Here is a 15614-nt window from a genome sequence, read left to right on the forward strand (position 1 = left end):
AGGTCCGGCCACCATGCTGAAGTCACGGATGAAGCACCTGTAGAAATTAGCAAATCCCAGGAAACGCTGGAGCTCTCGTCGTGAGGATGGGGTAGGCCAGTCTGCGACTGCCTCAAGCTTGAGGGGGTCCATCTGGATCCTAGCTGGGGAGATGATGAACCCCAGAAACGTGGAATTCGCTCTTTTCCGCCTTGACAAACCGCTTGTTTTCTAGCAGATGCTGGAGGACCTGCCGGACGTGGCACCGATGTTCCTCCAGGGAGCGAGAGAAGATCAGGATGTCATCCAGGTACACGAAAATGAAGATGTTAAGAAAGTCCCTTAGGATGTCGTTGACGAGTGCCTGGAAGACTGCGGGCGCGTTGGTCAGGCCGAAAGGGACCACGAGGTACTCATAGTGGCCAGTGGTGGTGTTAAATGCCATCTTCCACTCGTCCCCCTCCCTGATCCTGATGAGATGGTAGGCATTGCGTAAGTCCAACTTGGTGAATATCTTGGCTCCCTGGAGTAGTTCAAAGGCTATAGTCATGAGCGGTAGGGGATAGTGGTTCTTGACCGTAATGGCGTTGAGGCCTCAATAGTCAATGCAGAGGCGGAGCGACTTGTCCTTCTTTTCCACAAAGAAAAATCCGGCCCCTGCTGGGGAGGAGGAAGGGTGGATGATCCCAGCTGCCAGAGATTGAGAGATGTACTTCTCCATGGCTTGCCTTTCAATGGGAGAAAGAGAGTAGAGTCGCCCTTTGGGTGGCGGCGTCCCAGGCAGGAGGTCGATTCCACAGTCATAGGGTCTGTGAGGAGGGAGGGACACTGCTTGGGTCTTGCTGAAAACAAGTCTTAAGTCCAGGTATTCCAGAGGCACGTGAGAGAGGTCGGGAAACTCACTCGCTGAAGGCTGCAGTGGTTTGGCGGGAGGCAGAGCAGAGTTCAGGCAGGAAGCTAGGCAGGAATGGCTCCAGCCTAGGATGGTATTATCGGCCCAGTTTAGGTGGGGGTTGTGCTGCGTTAACCAGGGTAATCCTAGGATGATGAGTATGTGGGGGTTGTTCATGACGTGGAGTTGGATGGTTTCAGAGTGGTTGCCGGAAATCCTCAGGGTGAGTAAGGTGAGTGATTGTGGTCAAGCCAGTGCCATTGAGTGTCAGAACTGTGAGAGGGACGTCGAGGGTGAGTAGTGGAATTCCCAGATACTTGGCGGTGGCGGAGCAGATCAGGTTCCTGTCCGCCCCGGAGTCAACGAGAGCCTGGAGATGGTGATGCTGGTTGTCATGGATGATGATGACAGAGAGTAACGGTCGATCAGCGGGGGGCTGGTTCCAAGTGTTGCCCACCAGGGCCCCTCGATTCACTGGTGGTCTCATTCCCTTTCCCAGGCAGGCTCGGCAGATGTGTCCTCGCTGACCATAGTAGAAACAGGCCCCTGTGCTCTGCCGGTGCTGTCGTTCCTCCACTGACACCTGTACCCGGTCTACCTGCATGGGTCCGGCGGACAAGGCAGGAGGTGGAGAAGAGGTGAAGCTGGGGCGGGTCTTCTCTTTCCTCTGTTGCTGGAACTGGGCGTCGATATGGTTGATGAGGTCCATGAGACTGGAAAGGTCTGACGGCAGTTCCCACAATACCAGTTCATCCTTAATGGCGTTGGACAAGCCATACAGGAACATATCGACCTGGGTGCTCTCGTTCCAACCGCACGATGCCACCAATGTCCGGAACTTGATGGCGTAGTCCAAGGTAGACCGGGACCCCTGCCGCAGCTCCATGAGCTCTCTAGCCACCTCCCGGCCTGACAGAGCGGTCAAAATTTCGCCTCATCTCCTCGGAGGAATCCTTGAAACAAGAACAAAAGGGTGCATTGGCGTCCCAGACCACTGTTCCCCACTCTCTGGCCTTGCTGGTGAGGAGCATGATAGTGTATGCTACCTGGGAGCGTTCTGTCGGGAAGGCCAGAGGTTGCAGCTCTAGGATCAAAGAACATTGAGATAGGAACGATCTGCAAGTACCTGGTTCTCCATCGTAGGGCTGAGGCGCTGGAAGTCTGGGTTCACAGAGAGGAGCCTAAGTAGGAGACGGCTGGGCAGGGGTAGGCACGGCTTGATAGCGCTGCATCTGTGTGGTGAGGAGGTTGAGTGAGTTGGACAGGGTGGCGAGGTTCTGGGTGATCTGCTAGAGGTCTTGCTGCTGGGTCCCGAGAAGAGTCCCTTGCTGCTGGATGGCCGTTCTCAGACGGGTGAGTTCCGCTGGATCCATGTTGGCCAGAACGTACTGTTAGGGGGGGCGGAGGTGTGGTGAGAAGAATACACAAGCAGAACAGACAGTAATCCAATAAATAAGGTGACTTAATTCAGGGAAAAGGGCGTGGCAAAAAGGTAAACAAACGGGATAAAAACAAATGGCAAAAATAGTCCAGGTAAAAAGAGAGAAAAAACTTGATAAAAACACGAGACAGACAAGGACAAAAATGCTAGAGCAAAAAAAAAAAAGTAAACAAGAAAAAACCCTAAGTGCAAAAACCATGAACTAGAAAAATAGCTCGAGCAAAAACCATGAAACGCAATAAAGGCACAGAAACGGCTAGAATAGCAAAACGAGACGTTCTGGCAAAGTCAGGGTCTGAGAACGGCTTATTTATACACAGCAGAGAGAACCAGGAAGCGAAATGCAGGCTAGATGGAATTCCCGTCCTGGATCCTAATTAGCGCTGACCTGGGAGATAAGTAATCTCAGGAGTGGAAGTCCAGGGTGGAGCATGACAGTTATAGTTTCTTAGCTTACTACAGAGCTGCTTACTAAAGAAATTAAACCTGGAGTCCTGTATAGGGAAGCGCACTGTTGGAGAATAACCTTCTCCCTGTGTAAAAGTTTTAAAACGTTTGCACTTTTTTGAATGCCTAAAAGAATAGTAAATAATAGTAAGTAATAAAATGGCAAGATTTGTTTTTTTTTTTTTTGTATTTGTGTGACCTTTCTGAAGATGCAGTTAATTTCTGAAGTTCATGAAAGATTTAATGTGCTTTTTTTTTTTTTGGCTGGACTTGCCATCCCACAACACTTTCTGCTTCTGGTTGCTGTGTCACTTTTTATAATCCTGAGCATTCTTCAGTCTCTTCTGTTTTGCCTTTTTGCAGAAAACGTCTCCTTAGCTACAGTATACCCTACAAGACCATTTCTCCAACATTTCTGCTCACACTCAGTGTGTTGACTTTGGTGCCAGATGATTCTGCCAGATGCCGAGCAAGCATTTCACTAGCTTTCTTTCTGCCCCATAAGGATTTGACCTTTAACCACTGTTCATCATGCAGACAGCTTTTTGGATATTTCACTGTTTCCTGCACAGTTTCTTGAACTTTTAAACAGCCTATCTTGAAAATCTAGTTTGGCAGGTGATTACCATCCCATACACACAGGTTTTTTGCTCAACTCTAGTAATAACACACATGATTCAGCAAAATAATGGCTTATGGAAGATAACAAATATGTAGAATGGTTGGGATACTTAAGGAAGAGTTTTGGGCATCAATCTGGTTCTTCTGGCCATCTCACAAGATGCCAATAAATTAAAAACTGTATAATTAAAAACTGTATTATGCAACAAACTATGTTTTCTTTTCTCTCCTTTTCAGTTTGAGGTATTTTTTAATCAATGAACTCTTAGAGTCTTGGTTCTTTGGTTAATAGTTCCAGCATTCTAAAGGAGTTCTTTGTAACAAATTCTGAAAAGGAAATTTTTCAAGTAGATTTCTAACTACCAGAGTGTCAAGGTTATGAACACTTTTCAGTGCTAGATGGAATGATTTAGAAAAGCGTTCCTTATGTGTTCTTTGGAGTGGTCAGTGTTCTTCACTTCCTAAAGGGGTTCTAGTTGGAACCCTGTTTAATAGGAAAACACCCTCTTGTTGGGTTTTGCATAGAACTTTTTTGGGTTTCCTCTTGATGAACAAGCCAGAAAAGGTTTCCTTGACCTCTTTGGGTTTTAGATTTAAGCTTTTCTGGCCATTGCTCGGCACGGTGGTGTAGTGGTTAGCACTGTCACCTCACAGCAAGAAGGTTCTGGGTTTGAGCCCAGTGGCCGACGGGGGCCTTTCTGTGTGGAGTTTGTATGTTCTCCCTGTGTCTGCGTGGGTTTCCTCTGGGTGCTCCGGTTTCCCCCCCACTGTCCAAAGACATGCAGGTTAGGTTAACTGGTGGCTCTAAATTGACTGTAAGTGTGAATGTGAGTGTGAATGGTTGTTTGTCTGTATGTGTCAGCCCTGTGATGACCTGGCAACTTGTCCAGGGTGTATCCCACCTCTTGCCCATAGTCAGCTGGGATAGGCTCCAGCTTGCCCACGACCCTGCACAGGATAAGCGGCTACAGATAATGGATGGATGGATCGCTGGCAATCTGGTGAGGAGGTATTGGTGTAGCCCAATACAATGTACCACTTTGGTGTCAATAATGTCATCCCAATGCCACAGGAACAACTTCATAACCATTGACATTTGCTGCCATGCCGTAATAATTGCCAGTGAATGCATGTAGCTGTTGTTTGAGCATTCTGTTTTGTTGCTCTTATCTGTAATTCATTTTGAGGTTTGACGTCTTCGTTTAACATGTAGACTCGTGCATAATGCAGATACATAAGATAGTAATTGCATTATTGTCAATATCCTCGATGCTCTTGGCAGTCCTGTCTCGGCCCAGTGCCCGAGAGCTTCTATTAACTATAAGCTTGTGAAGCCAACTCAACCGGATTTAATCATTCCACGTGTTAGACTTAATTTCCTCCTGGAGCATTTTGGTGGAGGAATTTGAATGCATAAAGCATTGCAAATGCAGTCACGAAGCATTTTTAATCTAATTGTGCCGGGATGAAATGAGTTAGAATGGGAAATGCATTTGCATTTGTTAATGAGTGCTTTGTGAAAGATAAAAGCTTGAAAAATGTGTTGGTTGTTTAAATAAAATTTCATTTTGATTGTTCCAGTGATTCCACGATTCCAAGTTTTCCATAATGCACAGCAGCCGGAGGTGGAAGTGTGTTGTTTAGTTTTACTGATGTATAGTCAACACAGGAAGATATAGTTTCATAAACCTGAGTGATGGGGTAAACGTGGACAAACCCATAATTGTGTATATGTATGAGCATCCAAGCACAGAAAAATATTAGATCCTGGCACACTACTGATGGGTTCCTGTCACCCTACGGATCTGCCTGATTCATCCGGCTGACCGTCACTCACTTTTTGCTGCTGTGGATAATTCCACATGAATACCTGAAAGATTTGCACTTTCCATAAACTGTTTATACCCATGTCCTGCCTTTCCTTCGGTGAATAAAGTCACCTCGAGACTGTAGATTTGTACCTACAGTAAGAACTGCTGCTGTAATCATCAACACTGTCCTGTGGTCATCCCAGGACTTGTATTGGTGACACAATACAATATGCATATACAGAACACACTTTCAAAACAGGGTGGCACGGTGGTGTAGTGGTCAGCGCTGTCGCCTCACAGCAAGAAGGTCCGGGTTCGAGCCCCGTGGCTGGTGAGGGCCTTTCTGTGCGGAGTTTGCATGTTCTCCCCGTGTCCGCGTGGGTTTCCTCCGGGTGCTCCGGTTTCCCCCACAGTCCAAAGACATGCAGGTTAGGTTAACTGGTGACTCTAAATTGACCGTAGGTATGAGTGTGAATGGTTGTCTGTGTCTATGTGTCAACCCTGTGATGACCTGGCGACTTGTCCAGGGTGTACCCCGCCTTTCGCCCGTAGTCAGCTGGGATAGGCTCCAGTTTGCCTGCGACCCTGTAGAACAGGACAAAGCGGCTAGAGATAATGAGATGAGACTTTCAAAACACTTAGCACTGTTTTTTTTTTTAAATAGTATACAGTTTTAGAAGGGTAATGATTTATAATCTTCGTATTCAACATCCATCCATTATCCATAACCACTTATCCTGTGCAGGGTCGTGGGCAAGCTGGAGCCTATCCCAGCTGACTGTGGGTGAGAAGCAGGGTACACCCTGGACAAGTTGCCAGGTAATCGCAGGGCTGACACATAGACACAAACAACCATCCATCCATTATCTGTAACCACTTATCCTGTGCAGGGTCGCAGGCAAGCTGGAGCCTATCCCAGCTGACTGTGGGTGAGAAGCGGGGTACACCCTGGACAAGTTGCCAGGTCATCACAGGGCTGACACATAGACACAAACATCCATTCATCCATCCATTATCCGTAACCACTTATCCTGTGCAGGGTTGCGGGCAAGCTGGAGCCTATCCCAGCTGACTATGGGTGAGGGGCGCGGTACACCCTGGACAAGCCGCCAGGTCATCACAGGGCTGATACATAGAGACAAACAACCATTCACACTCACATTCACACCTACGGTCAATTTAGAGCCACCAGTTAACCTAACCTGCATGTCTTTGGACTGTGGGGGGAAACCAAAGGACCCGGAGGAAGCCCACACAGACACGGGGAGAACATGCAAACTCCACACAGAAAGGCCCCCGTCGGCCACTGGGCTAAAACCCAGAACCTTCTTGCTGTGAGGCGACAGTGCTAACCACTACACCACCATGCCACCTAGTGTCCAACATCACTTACTGTAGTAATGTTTCCCATTTGTGTCTGGTTCCTGTCAAGGTTTGTTCCTCATGTCTACTCAGGAAGTTTTTCCCTGCCACTGTTGCCTCTTGAGCAAAATCTAAATCCGGATTTCTGTAAAGCTGCTTCGGGACAGTACCAAGTGTTAAAAGTGCTCTGCAAATAAAACCAAACTTTATTTGGTTTACACACTGCTGAAAACAGTAAACAAAGGCAGTATCCAGTGTCATATCCAGAAGGCAGTATAAGGGGAGGAACCACACTCTATGTGAGCCAATCAGGAGCAGAGAAAGTGATGTAGGCCAAGAAAAATTGTCCTGTTAAATGAAATAACTGCAACATTTTTTTCTTATAAATCAAATTTCATGATCAAACACAGTGTATAAAGCATGTGTGTGTCTCTTCATCATATGGCAATAGATCAGAAATCAGTTTCGAGTGAATTCTGTGAACTCAAAGGCAGGCCACCACAGGGAAAACAGCAAAAATCATAATGAAGTATTTTTAAATCCCCCTCCTCATCTAAAACTTCCCTACAGCTCACATCCTGCAGCCAAACAACAAAACCTCTTCTAAACTGGTTTTAAGAGGGCGCACGGCTGTGGCATTGCGGCAGTGTGGTTGCTGGTGGAGCCTAGCTGGGATTCCCATCTCTGCCTCTAACCATCTTTCCCTCTCCCTCTAACCATCACTCCATCTCCCCAGGGATGGTGTGAATTCACATGATATGCAGCATTCCTGCTTTTTGTGCTGAACATGTTGCAAGCTCAGGCTGGAAGCCTTCTATATAATACAATAATAAACAGCATGTGTGTGGGTGTGTGTGCTGGCGTGGTTAGTGTGTATGGTGTATAGCATGTGGTACCTACATATATAATGTGTATCATGTGTATAAACTTCATGTATAACGTGTGCTAACGTGTATAATGTATACAACGTATACATGTGTATGTGTGTGTGGTGTCATAACATCTTGAATCTGATTGGTCAGAAGGTGTAGACTCATTTTCTATAACCTCAGCTCTGACAGTAATCCAAAGCACAGGTTGATATTCATGCATTCATTCTAACACATTATCGTTTCCATAGTAACAGCTCATTCACAGGGGCTTGTATGTATGTGTAATAATAAACCAATTTAGAAGCATGTTACCGTATTTCGACGTTATTCAAAGATGTATATTTCATGTTAACGGAGGGAGTCTTCAGCATCAGCACTTTGTAACAGGAAGTAAGTCTTAAAGACAGAAGACTTTTCGAGTTCTGGTTTCTCTCTAACATGACAAGCTGCATTTATTTTCTGTCTTATTACTTTTTACAGAGAGGAAAAAAGCGAGGCTGGTGTTTATAGCTGCTGTAACATAAGTGATAACAGGAACTAACTTGTTTCACTGACATGTTCCACAACAAGATATGTAACTATAAATGGGTAAAAACTACAGCATGTCATGCTTCAGTAACCTCCTATTATGCAGAAGGGAACCGTCAGGGCCTTCTAGGCCATCAGAGAAGGCCCAAACATATCAGCATTTCAAATGTTATATTTAATTTATTTCATTCTTTCATTGCTTTCATTCTTTCATTATAATTATTCTCTTCTAATTTGGCCTCATTTTCTATCAAATTTGCTTCAGAAATGAAAGGGTTACTGTCCTGAAAACATTAATATAGAGTTATCCAGTGAGATTTTTGTGTTTGTTGTCTCTAGGCTGAGAAGAGTTTAGAGCTGGCTCACTCATTGGTTTGGACTTCATTGCCGGGACAGAAGGTCATGGCAGTGTATGTTTATGTAGGAAGTGACAGATGAATTAACCAATCATATTTTGATTTATAGTGGGAGGGACCAAAAATTTATCGCCCTAGGTCTTCTTGAAGGCCAACGTGAGCTTAACAGCGAATCAGTGCCATCAGCGCAGCAGTGCAGTCACTTTCCAGCCGGTGTAGCGTTCATCAGTAGTGTTAGTGTATGCTAATAAAGCGGTCAATCCAGTGCTATCGAGAGCAAGTAGCACAGGCTAATGACTGAGAAACTAAGATTTATGTCTCCAGACTCTTCTTCCGTGCCGCACGCTCACCGCAGTGTTTTTCACTCATACTTAGGTATTCATTTCCCTGTGTAATTTACTTAGTTACTTTTAAAATCAATATCGACAGCTACACCAAACAGAGCGACCTGGCAGCCTGTCGCTTATCCCTTGCAAAATCCTTTGCCCTGTTGCTTTTTTTGGTGTTTGGCTAAGTTTTGGCTGTGCTTAAGCCCCAGCTCTAATAGTAATGGTTCACCACTGCTATTATGGCATGGATATCTTGCCAAAGTATTCATCCCCCTTGGTGTTTGTCCTGTTTTGTCGCGTTACAAGCTGGAATTAAAATGGATTTTTGGGGCGTTAGCACCATTTGATTTGCACAACATGACTACCACTTTAAAGGTGAAAATTGTTAAAAATACCTATAATAGCAAGTGCATGTTGAGCACATGATACAGTATTGTGCTATAATGTGCATTCTGGCTTGTGTATTAATGTATAAAAATGTATAGCTGCATGTTTTACATTTTCTGTGTGTGTGTGTGTCCTGGTGGCTTTTGCAGTTCTGTGCAGCAGGCTGTTAAAAGCTCTGGCTTCCTTTCGTGGTGTTGGAAACTGTTTCCAATGAATGTGGCTACGCTCGTGCACACTCGGGGGCCGTTATGGACGAAACTGTGTGGGGTTTTAATGGTTCACTTGCTCAAAGTGGCCTTTTGGCCCATAGTTGACTGAGGCTCACCATAACTGGGTTCACTGCAGCCTCTGACCGCTGCTGCTTTACACACACACACACACACACACACACACACACACACACACACACACACATAGAAATGCATATAAATGCACACACACAGCCTCTCCCACCCACATGCATACCAAAGAGCTCTTTAGATGTGGACACTCACACAGGGTTCTCATATTGACTCCTCAACATGGATTTAATTTCTCAAGAAATTGGATCCACATCTCCCAGTTGGACAGAAGCTTCTCCAAAAGTCTTGGTCGAGACCTCACCATGCCAGCTTTAACAGATCCCTTTGCCGCTCGTAAACGGAAACGCTGGTTTTGTGTTTGGCTGATAAACAACTCCGGCCAGTGCCAGTAGGCGAAAGTTTCCCTCATGTGCATGAAAGACGTTTGACTCATTGCGGTTTGCGTTGCACGCATGCATCATGATCAATAATGACAATTGCCTTTTCGAAAGCCACAATCATGCTATAGCGAAGACCACTGCGTTTCTTTTCCAGATCATGATGTCACTGAGAAAAGTCTTCATCGGGTTGGAGCATTTGGTGATGCCGCTAATATATGAGCCAGAAAACCACAAGAGAAAACATTGGAGCGGCAACAGAGGGAAAATAATATTAGGGATTAAAATCTTCACAAACGTTAACATTGACATGCGTCACTTAAAAGATGTCGAGTCATAATTCACCTAATGAGTACTGTAAAGTTTTTCGACCTTATTTGTTGTTACAGAAGATGAAGATACTTGTGTACGAGGAGATTCCAAGGCACTCGAGAGAAACCGACTTTTCCACATGTTTAGACAAACGACATTCAGACGAGCCGTAAATTTTGCTAACGTCAGACTGTGTGGGCTCGGAGGTGTTTCTTATTTGTGCGTGGTTTGTCTGGTTCTCTTTGAGGACACCAAATGTTTGCATGATGATAGGAAAATGTGAATCTGTCTTCGTATAGTCTTTTGAATCCCTGTCCAATTCCTGTCTAGCTGAGTTTCTGTACACGCGTTCAGTGCTGACAATGGCAATCAGAACTCTCATTCATTTTTCCAATCTTCATCTGTCCAGTTCTTGGCTGATGCGAGTCAAATCCGACGTGGTTTTCTGCTCTTGTCGCCCATCCACCTCGAGGTTTGACATGTTGTCCGTTCTGAGATGCTTTTCTGCTCAACACGGTTGTAAAAAGTGGTTATTTTTTGAGTTACTGTAGCCAGTCAGCTCGAACCAGTCAAACTCCTGCTCACTGGATGTTTTTTTTTGCACCATTCTGCATAGTGAGACTGTTGACGTCCCAGAAGATCAGCAAATTACACAAGTCTTTCTTGGTGGGCGATTTGATTGAATCATCCTTGATCTAGATTTATATTCAGTTTTCTTTTATCATAAAACTGTGCGGTTTATTAAAGTTTGTAAAGTGTGGTAGCAGAACCCCTGTCAGGCACTGTGCCAGCCATCATGCCTTTCTTGATCATTTGGATTTAACGGTTGCTGATTCAAAATCCACCCTGAAACTCACACACAAAACATTCCTTATTACCCATGAGCACTTTCATCTCCGACTGGTGTGGTTTTCACTGTTTTTCTAGTGCTTATTAAAATTATTGTTGCCTCATTATAACAGATATGGGTTCTTTCGCTCTATGACTTTTTTCTCTCTCTTTTTCTCTCTTGCTCTCTCTTTCTTTTGTGTACATGTATGTGAGACAGCGCTACCCTGCATGGACATCTGACGTGAAGCCGGTGAGAGGCACGAGCCCACAGGCACAGAGGCGAGCGCTACAGCTCAAGGAGCTTCTCTTTTCGAAAGAGCTGGAGAACATGGGCAAGCACCTTGCTGGTTAGTATTAAAACACACACACACACACACATCAATCAGGCAGTGTCTCTGTTTTCTCACATCAGAGAACATGGTGACAAAACCCTCTGATGATTCCAGCCATCTTTGATTAATTTCCTGACGCCTGTCAACGCAGTTAGAGTGTGTGACTGACGTAAAGGGAGCTCAAGCAGTGTGTGTGTGTGTGTGTGTGTGTGTGTGTGTGTGTGTGTACCAGGTTTGATCTCATGTCTCTTCGGGTTGCGGTGAGATCGAGATGCATGAGAAATCATTCGTTTATTAAAAGCACAAGCACACAGAGTTGGAGATCTCGGAGAGCTGACATGTGTTAAGCATTTGTGTGTTTATAGCGCTCCTCCATTTTTTTTTATCCGGTTAGCTTTTGTACACAACATAAATTTCAGATCTTGAGAGGGATGTGGAACTCTCTGAAAACACTTAAGGGCTTTGAGTCAGCAGGATTGCAGCTGTGTGTTGTGTTTGTGCCACACCTACTGTACGCGCGTGTGTGTGTGTGTGTGTGTGTGTGTGTGTGTGTGTGTGTGTGTGTGTGTGTAAAAAAAAAAAAAACAGTCCATCTACTTTGTACTACATTCTCTGGCCTTTTTACTGGAGCTCTGTTGTTCTTCTGGAGGGGCAGGACTTCTGAAAATCCTGTCGGTCAATGTAAAGATTCACAGGGTTGGAATTTTCGTGATCTTACATATCTTTAATCTGTATATCTTTTTTGCTAATTATTGAATTAGCTGCAAATTAAAATGAAGTAATAAACAACAGTTGCTTTAAGATGATCAGTGTGTTGGCATATTTCAGTGGAATTGAAAGCCTTAAATTAGGCGTGTAATGAGTCACATGATTCATAATTCGATTCAATTTACGATATTGGGTTCATGATTCAGTATTCCCTGTGATATTTTTTGAAAAAAAAAATTAATGAAGAAAATTTTATTTCCAAAAAAAAAGCAACATTTATTTTCCTATTCTGTATCAATTTAATTATTCCTTTTGTTAAATAAAAAAACAAAAATCTTTGGTTTCATTTTCTTAATAACCAACAATTATTATTTGCCCACATTTGTAAAGGTGGGCGGCACGGTGGTGTAGTGGTTAGCGCTGTTGCCTCACAGCAAGAAGGTCCTGGGTTCGAGCCCCGTGGCCGGCGAGGGTCTTTCTGTGCGGAGTTTGCATGTTCTCCCCGTGTCCGCGTGGGTTTCCTCCGGGTGCTCCGGTTTCCCCCACAGTCCAACGACATGCAGGTTAGGTTAACTGGTGACTCTAAATTGACCGTAGGTGTGAATGTGAGTGTGAATGGTTGTCTGTGTCTATGTGTCAGCCCTGTGATGACCTGGCGACTTGTCCAGGGTGTACCCCGCCTTTCGCCTGTAGTCAGCTGGGATAGGCTCCAGCTTGCCTGCGACCCTGTAGAACAGGATAAAGCGGCTAGAGATGATGAGATTTGTAAAGGTCAGAGTAAAATATAATAGCCTATTTACTAACATATTAATTTTCTTAAAAATAAAAAAGTGAATAACAAATAGGCCTTTTCTCAATGAACTTTTATAAACTTTTGTACTACCTCCATTTGCTTCTCTTTTCTTTAGCTGTCAGCAGTCTATAACAATAGAGCTCTGATTTCTTATGAAATCTATTTGTACAGGCAATCACACAACAGCTCTTTCCCATTTTAAATCTGTTTTTTTTTTGTGTATGTTTTCACGGCATTAGAGCTGTGTTACTTCTGACTACAGTGAGGTCATGTGTGTTCTCGCTATTGTACGTTATTGCACCCTCAGCTGTCGAAACAATGCAGTTACAGCTAGGAAAAACTAAGAGATTACATAGCGTGATAATAATTGTGATTAATCTTTTATTTTATTGATTCGAATCATTATAAACTTTTAGCATGATTTATCATTGCATGATATATTGTTACATGCCGATCTTAAATACAATTTTCTTCTTTTTCACTTTTGACTGTAACCAGATTTAAAATGCTAGCACTTTACTTGATGCATGCAAAAGTCAAAACAGTTCAGTTTAGGCAAGTCTGTAGTTTACAGAATTTTATATAATAGAAAAAAGCTTTAAAGCTAGACTGCCTTTCAGATTTTTCAAGTGTAGGTCATAAAAAAAATTTTCCCTTACACCCAGTTATTTTTGTTTAGTGGACCGAAAGCTACTGAATTCAAATCACACACTTCCAATTTTATTAGTTTTTTTAAAAATACCTATAGAACAATTAATGAATTTAGAGCCATGTGGCCCTAAATTCTCCGCTGTTTTTTCCTGCTTCACCATGACCCAATTCAAGATACTATGTCATGCATCACATGGTGGGCTTTCCCCGTTCGCGCAAGGCATTGCGGGATTCAAATTTGAAATGGGAGAGAAAAATGGAGGACGTGAGTGTGAGAATGAAATGTGAAAGACTGACTACAGTAACAGAAAGCGAGAAGAAAAGACGTTATGTTGTGAAGGAAAGGAAAGGCAGGACCAAACTAATAAATATCGGCGGTCAGTGAGCACAGAATGGCCTCATATTTTGTGAGATATTACAGAAATAAACATATATCACAATGACCAAATTTCAGAGGGAACTAAATTTCACCAATTTTATGAAATCAAAAGGCTGTCTAGCTTTAATGTGTAGTTGAAAAAGGTAGGGTGCAAGTGTGTAAAATCAGGAGGGTAATTTAACGCAGTCTGGCACAGTCCATAGAAAGGGTCAAATTAAAGTCAGATAGCATCTAAAAAGAAATATTCATAATCATAACAGAAAACACAAACAAAGTTCAAAACCAGAAAACATGTATTTAGTAAACAAGGTTAGAAATAAGGCTTAGTAACACATCATAACACTGGCAAGACTTTGCAAAGAGAGAGTGAAAGAATAGGAATTATTGTATAAACACACTAAGTAGTCTCTTTTGAGAGACTAATCAACAACCAAACAGGAAGTAAGTGAATACAGTAGGGCAGTGACAGGGTGGGACAGAGACAAGGATGGAATGAAAATAAAGAGCATTTGGGTATATAAAAAAAATGTGACAGGAGTTAAAATGCTTATTGTTAAAAGCGCTATACAAATAAACTTGACTTGGCTATACAAATAAATACAAAAAAACGGAAACAGCACTATTTGAATGAGAGTCGTGAAGTGCACTGAGATCCACAACGTGTGCTGAGAACGGCAAATTCGTGATAACGTCAACATTTTTCCAGGCTGCCACACACATAGATTGTACAGGTTATACTGTATACTTTATATACAGACCCCTTAAATGTTTGTAAACAAAAACAGATGCACGGAGCCTGGTCTGAAAAAGACCTGAGGAGCCAAGTAAGCAGATGCTAATTAGTTATAATCTGACTAAAGAATGTATCAAGAATTTTATTTAGGAATCAGATTGACATTTGCTAAAATGGACAAACAGTTCAAGACAAGGAGTTATACCAGTTGAAAGGATTAAACTAACCCGAGGAGATCCTTCTGGTTTTATGGCATTATGCTTGGTCTAGTCTGCAATGACTAGACATACAGTATATACACATCTCATCACATCTCATCACTACACCACATCACGGTGGTGTAGTGGTTAGCACGGTCGCCTCACAACAAGAAGGTTCCGGGTTCGAACCCAGCCTTTCTGTGTGGAGTTTGCATGTTCTCCACGTGGGTTTCCTCCGGGTGCTCCGGTTTCCCCCACAATCCAAAGACATGCAGTTAGGTTGACGTGGGGCGGCCTTGGGCTGAGGTGCGAGGTACCGAACCCCTGACTGCTCCCCGGGTGCTGTGTGTGGCTGCCCACTGCTCTGCATGTGTGTGTGCATGTGCTCACTGCTTCAGATGGGTTAAATGCAGAGGATGAATTTCACTGTGCTTGAAGTGTGCATGTGACAAATAAAGGCTTCTTTCTTTCTTAAAATTCCAACCATTTACTGTATATTAGAAATATATAGTCCTGGGTATGACCTTAAACTGCAACCCGTGGTGAGTCTCAGGTCAAGGAGGACTTGAGTATTGGGGAAAGTGCAATTACCCCTTAATCACCACTGCTCAAGGAGGACTTGAGTATTGGAGAAAGTGCAATTACCCCTTAATCACCACTGCTCCCAGGTCCATTCTGACCCGGAGTGGTAGCACCTGCTTGGGTTCCAGCTATGGGTTAAATTGTACATCACCAATAAGGCACTGGCAGCAGGGCACTTTTTGGTGCAATGTGGCAGATGAACCCAACAGGGTCAATGGCACACCAGCAGATGGCATGTGGAAAAGCCACTCAAATGGCCCATGGATGGCATCACTCAGCAAGTCAGTTGTCACTGCAGGGCAACTTCCATACCTGTCAGGTCTGTGGCACTTTTGTGCACCACTTGGCATCAGGTCTGGAAGTCCAGAGAGACAAGACGATGGGGGCAT

The 15614-nt window shown here is 43.8% G+C and overlaps 1 protein-coding gene across 1 annotated transcript in view; it reads left to right on the forward strand.

The window, feature by feature from the left end:
• c19h8orf34 (chromosome 19 C8orf34 homolog) overlaps positions 1–15614 on the forward strand; it is a 233269-nt gene that overhangs the window by 185915 nt on the left and 31740 nt on the right. Inside the window, exon 11 of the mRNA XM_060900851.1 lies at positions 11065–11194. Coding sequence (XP_060756834.1) covers positions 11065–11194 — 130 coding nt within the window. The remainder of the gene's footprint in view (positions 1–11064; positions 11195–15614) is intronic.

Source organism: Neoarius graeffei, chromosome 19, assembly GCF_027579695.1.
Source record: "Neoarius graeffei isolate fNeoGra1 chromosome 19, fNeoGra1.pri, whole genome shotgun sequence".
NCBI lineage: Eukaryota > Metazoa > Chordata > Actinopteri > Siluriformes > Ariidae > Neoarius > Neoarius graeffei.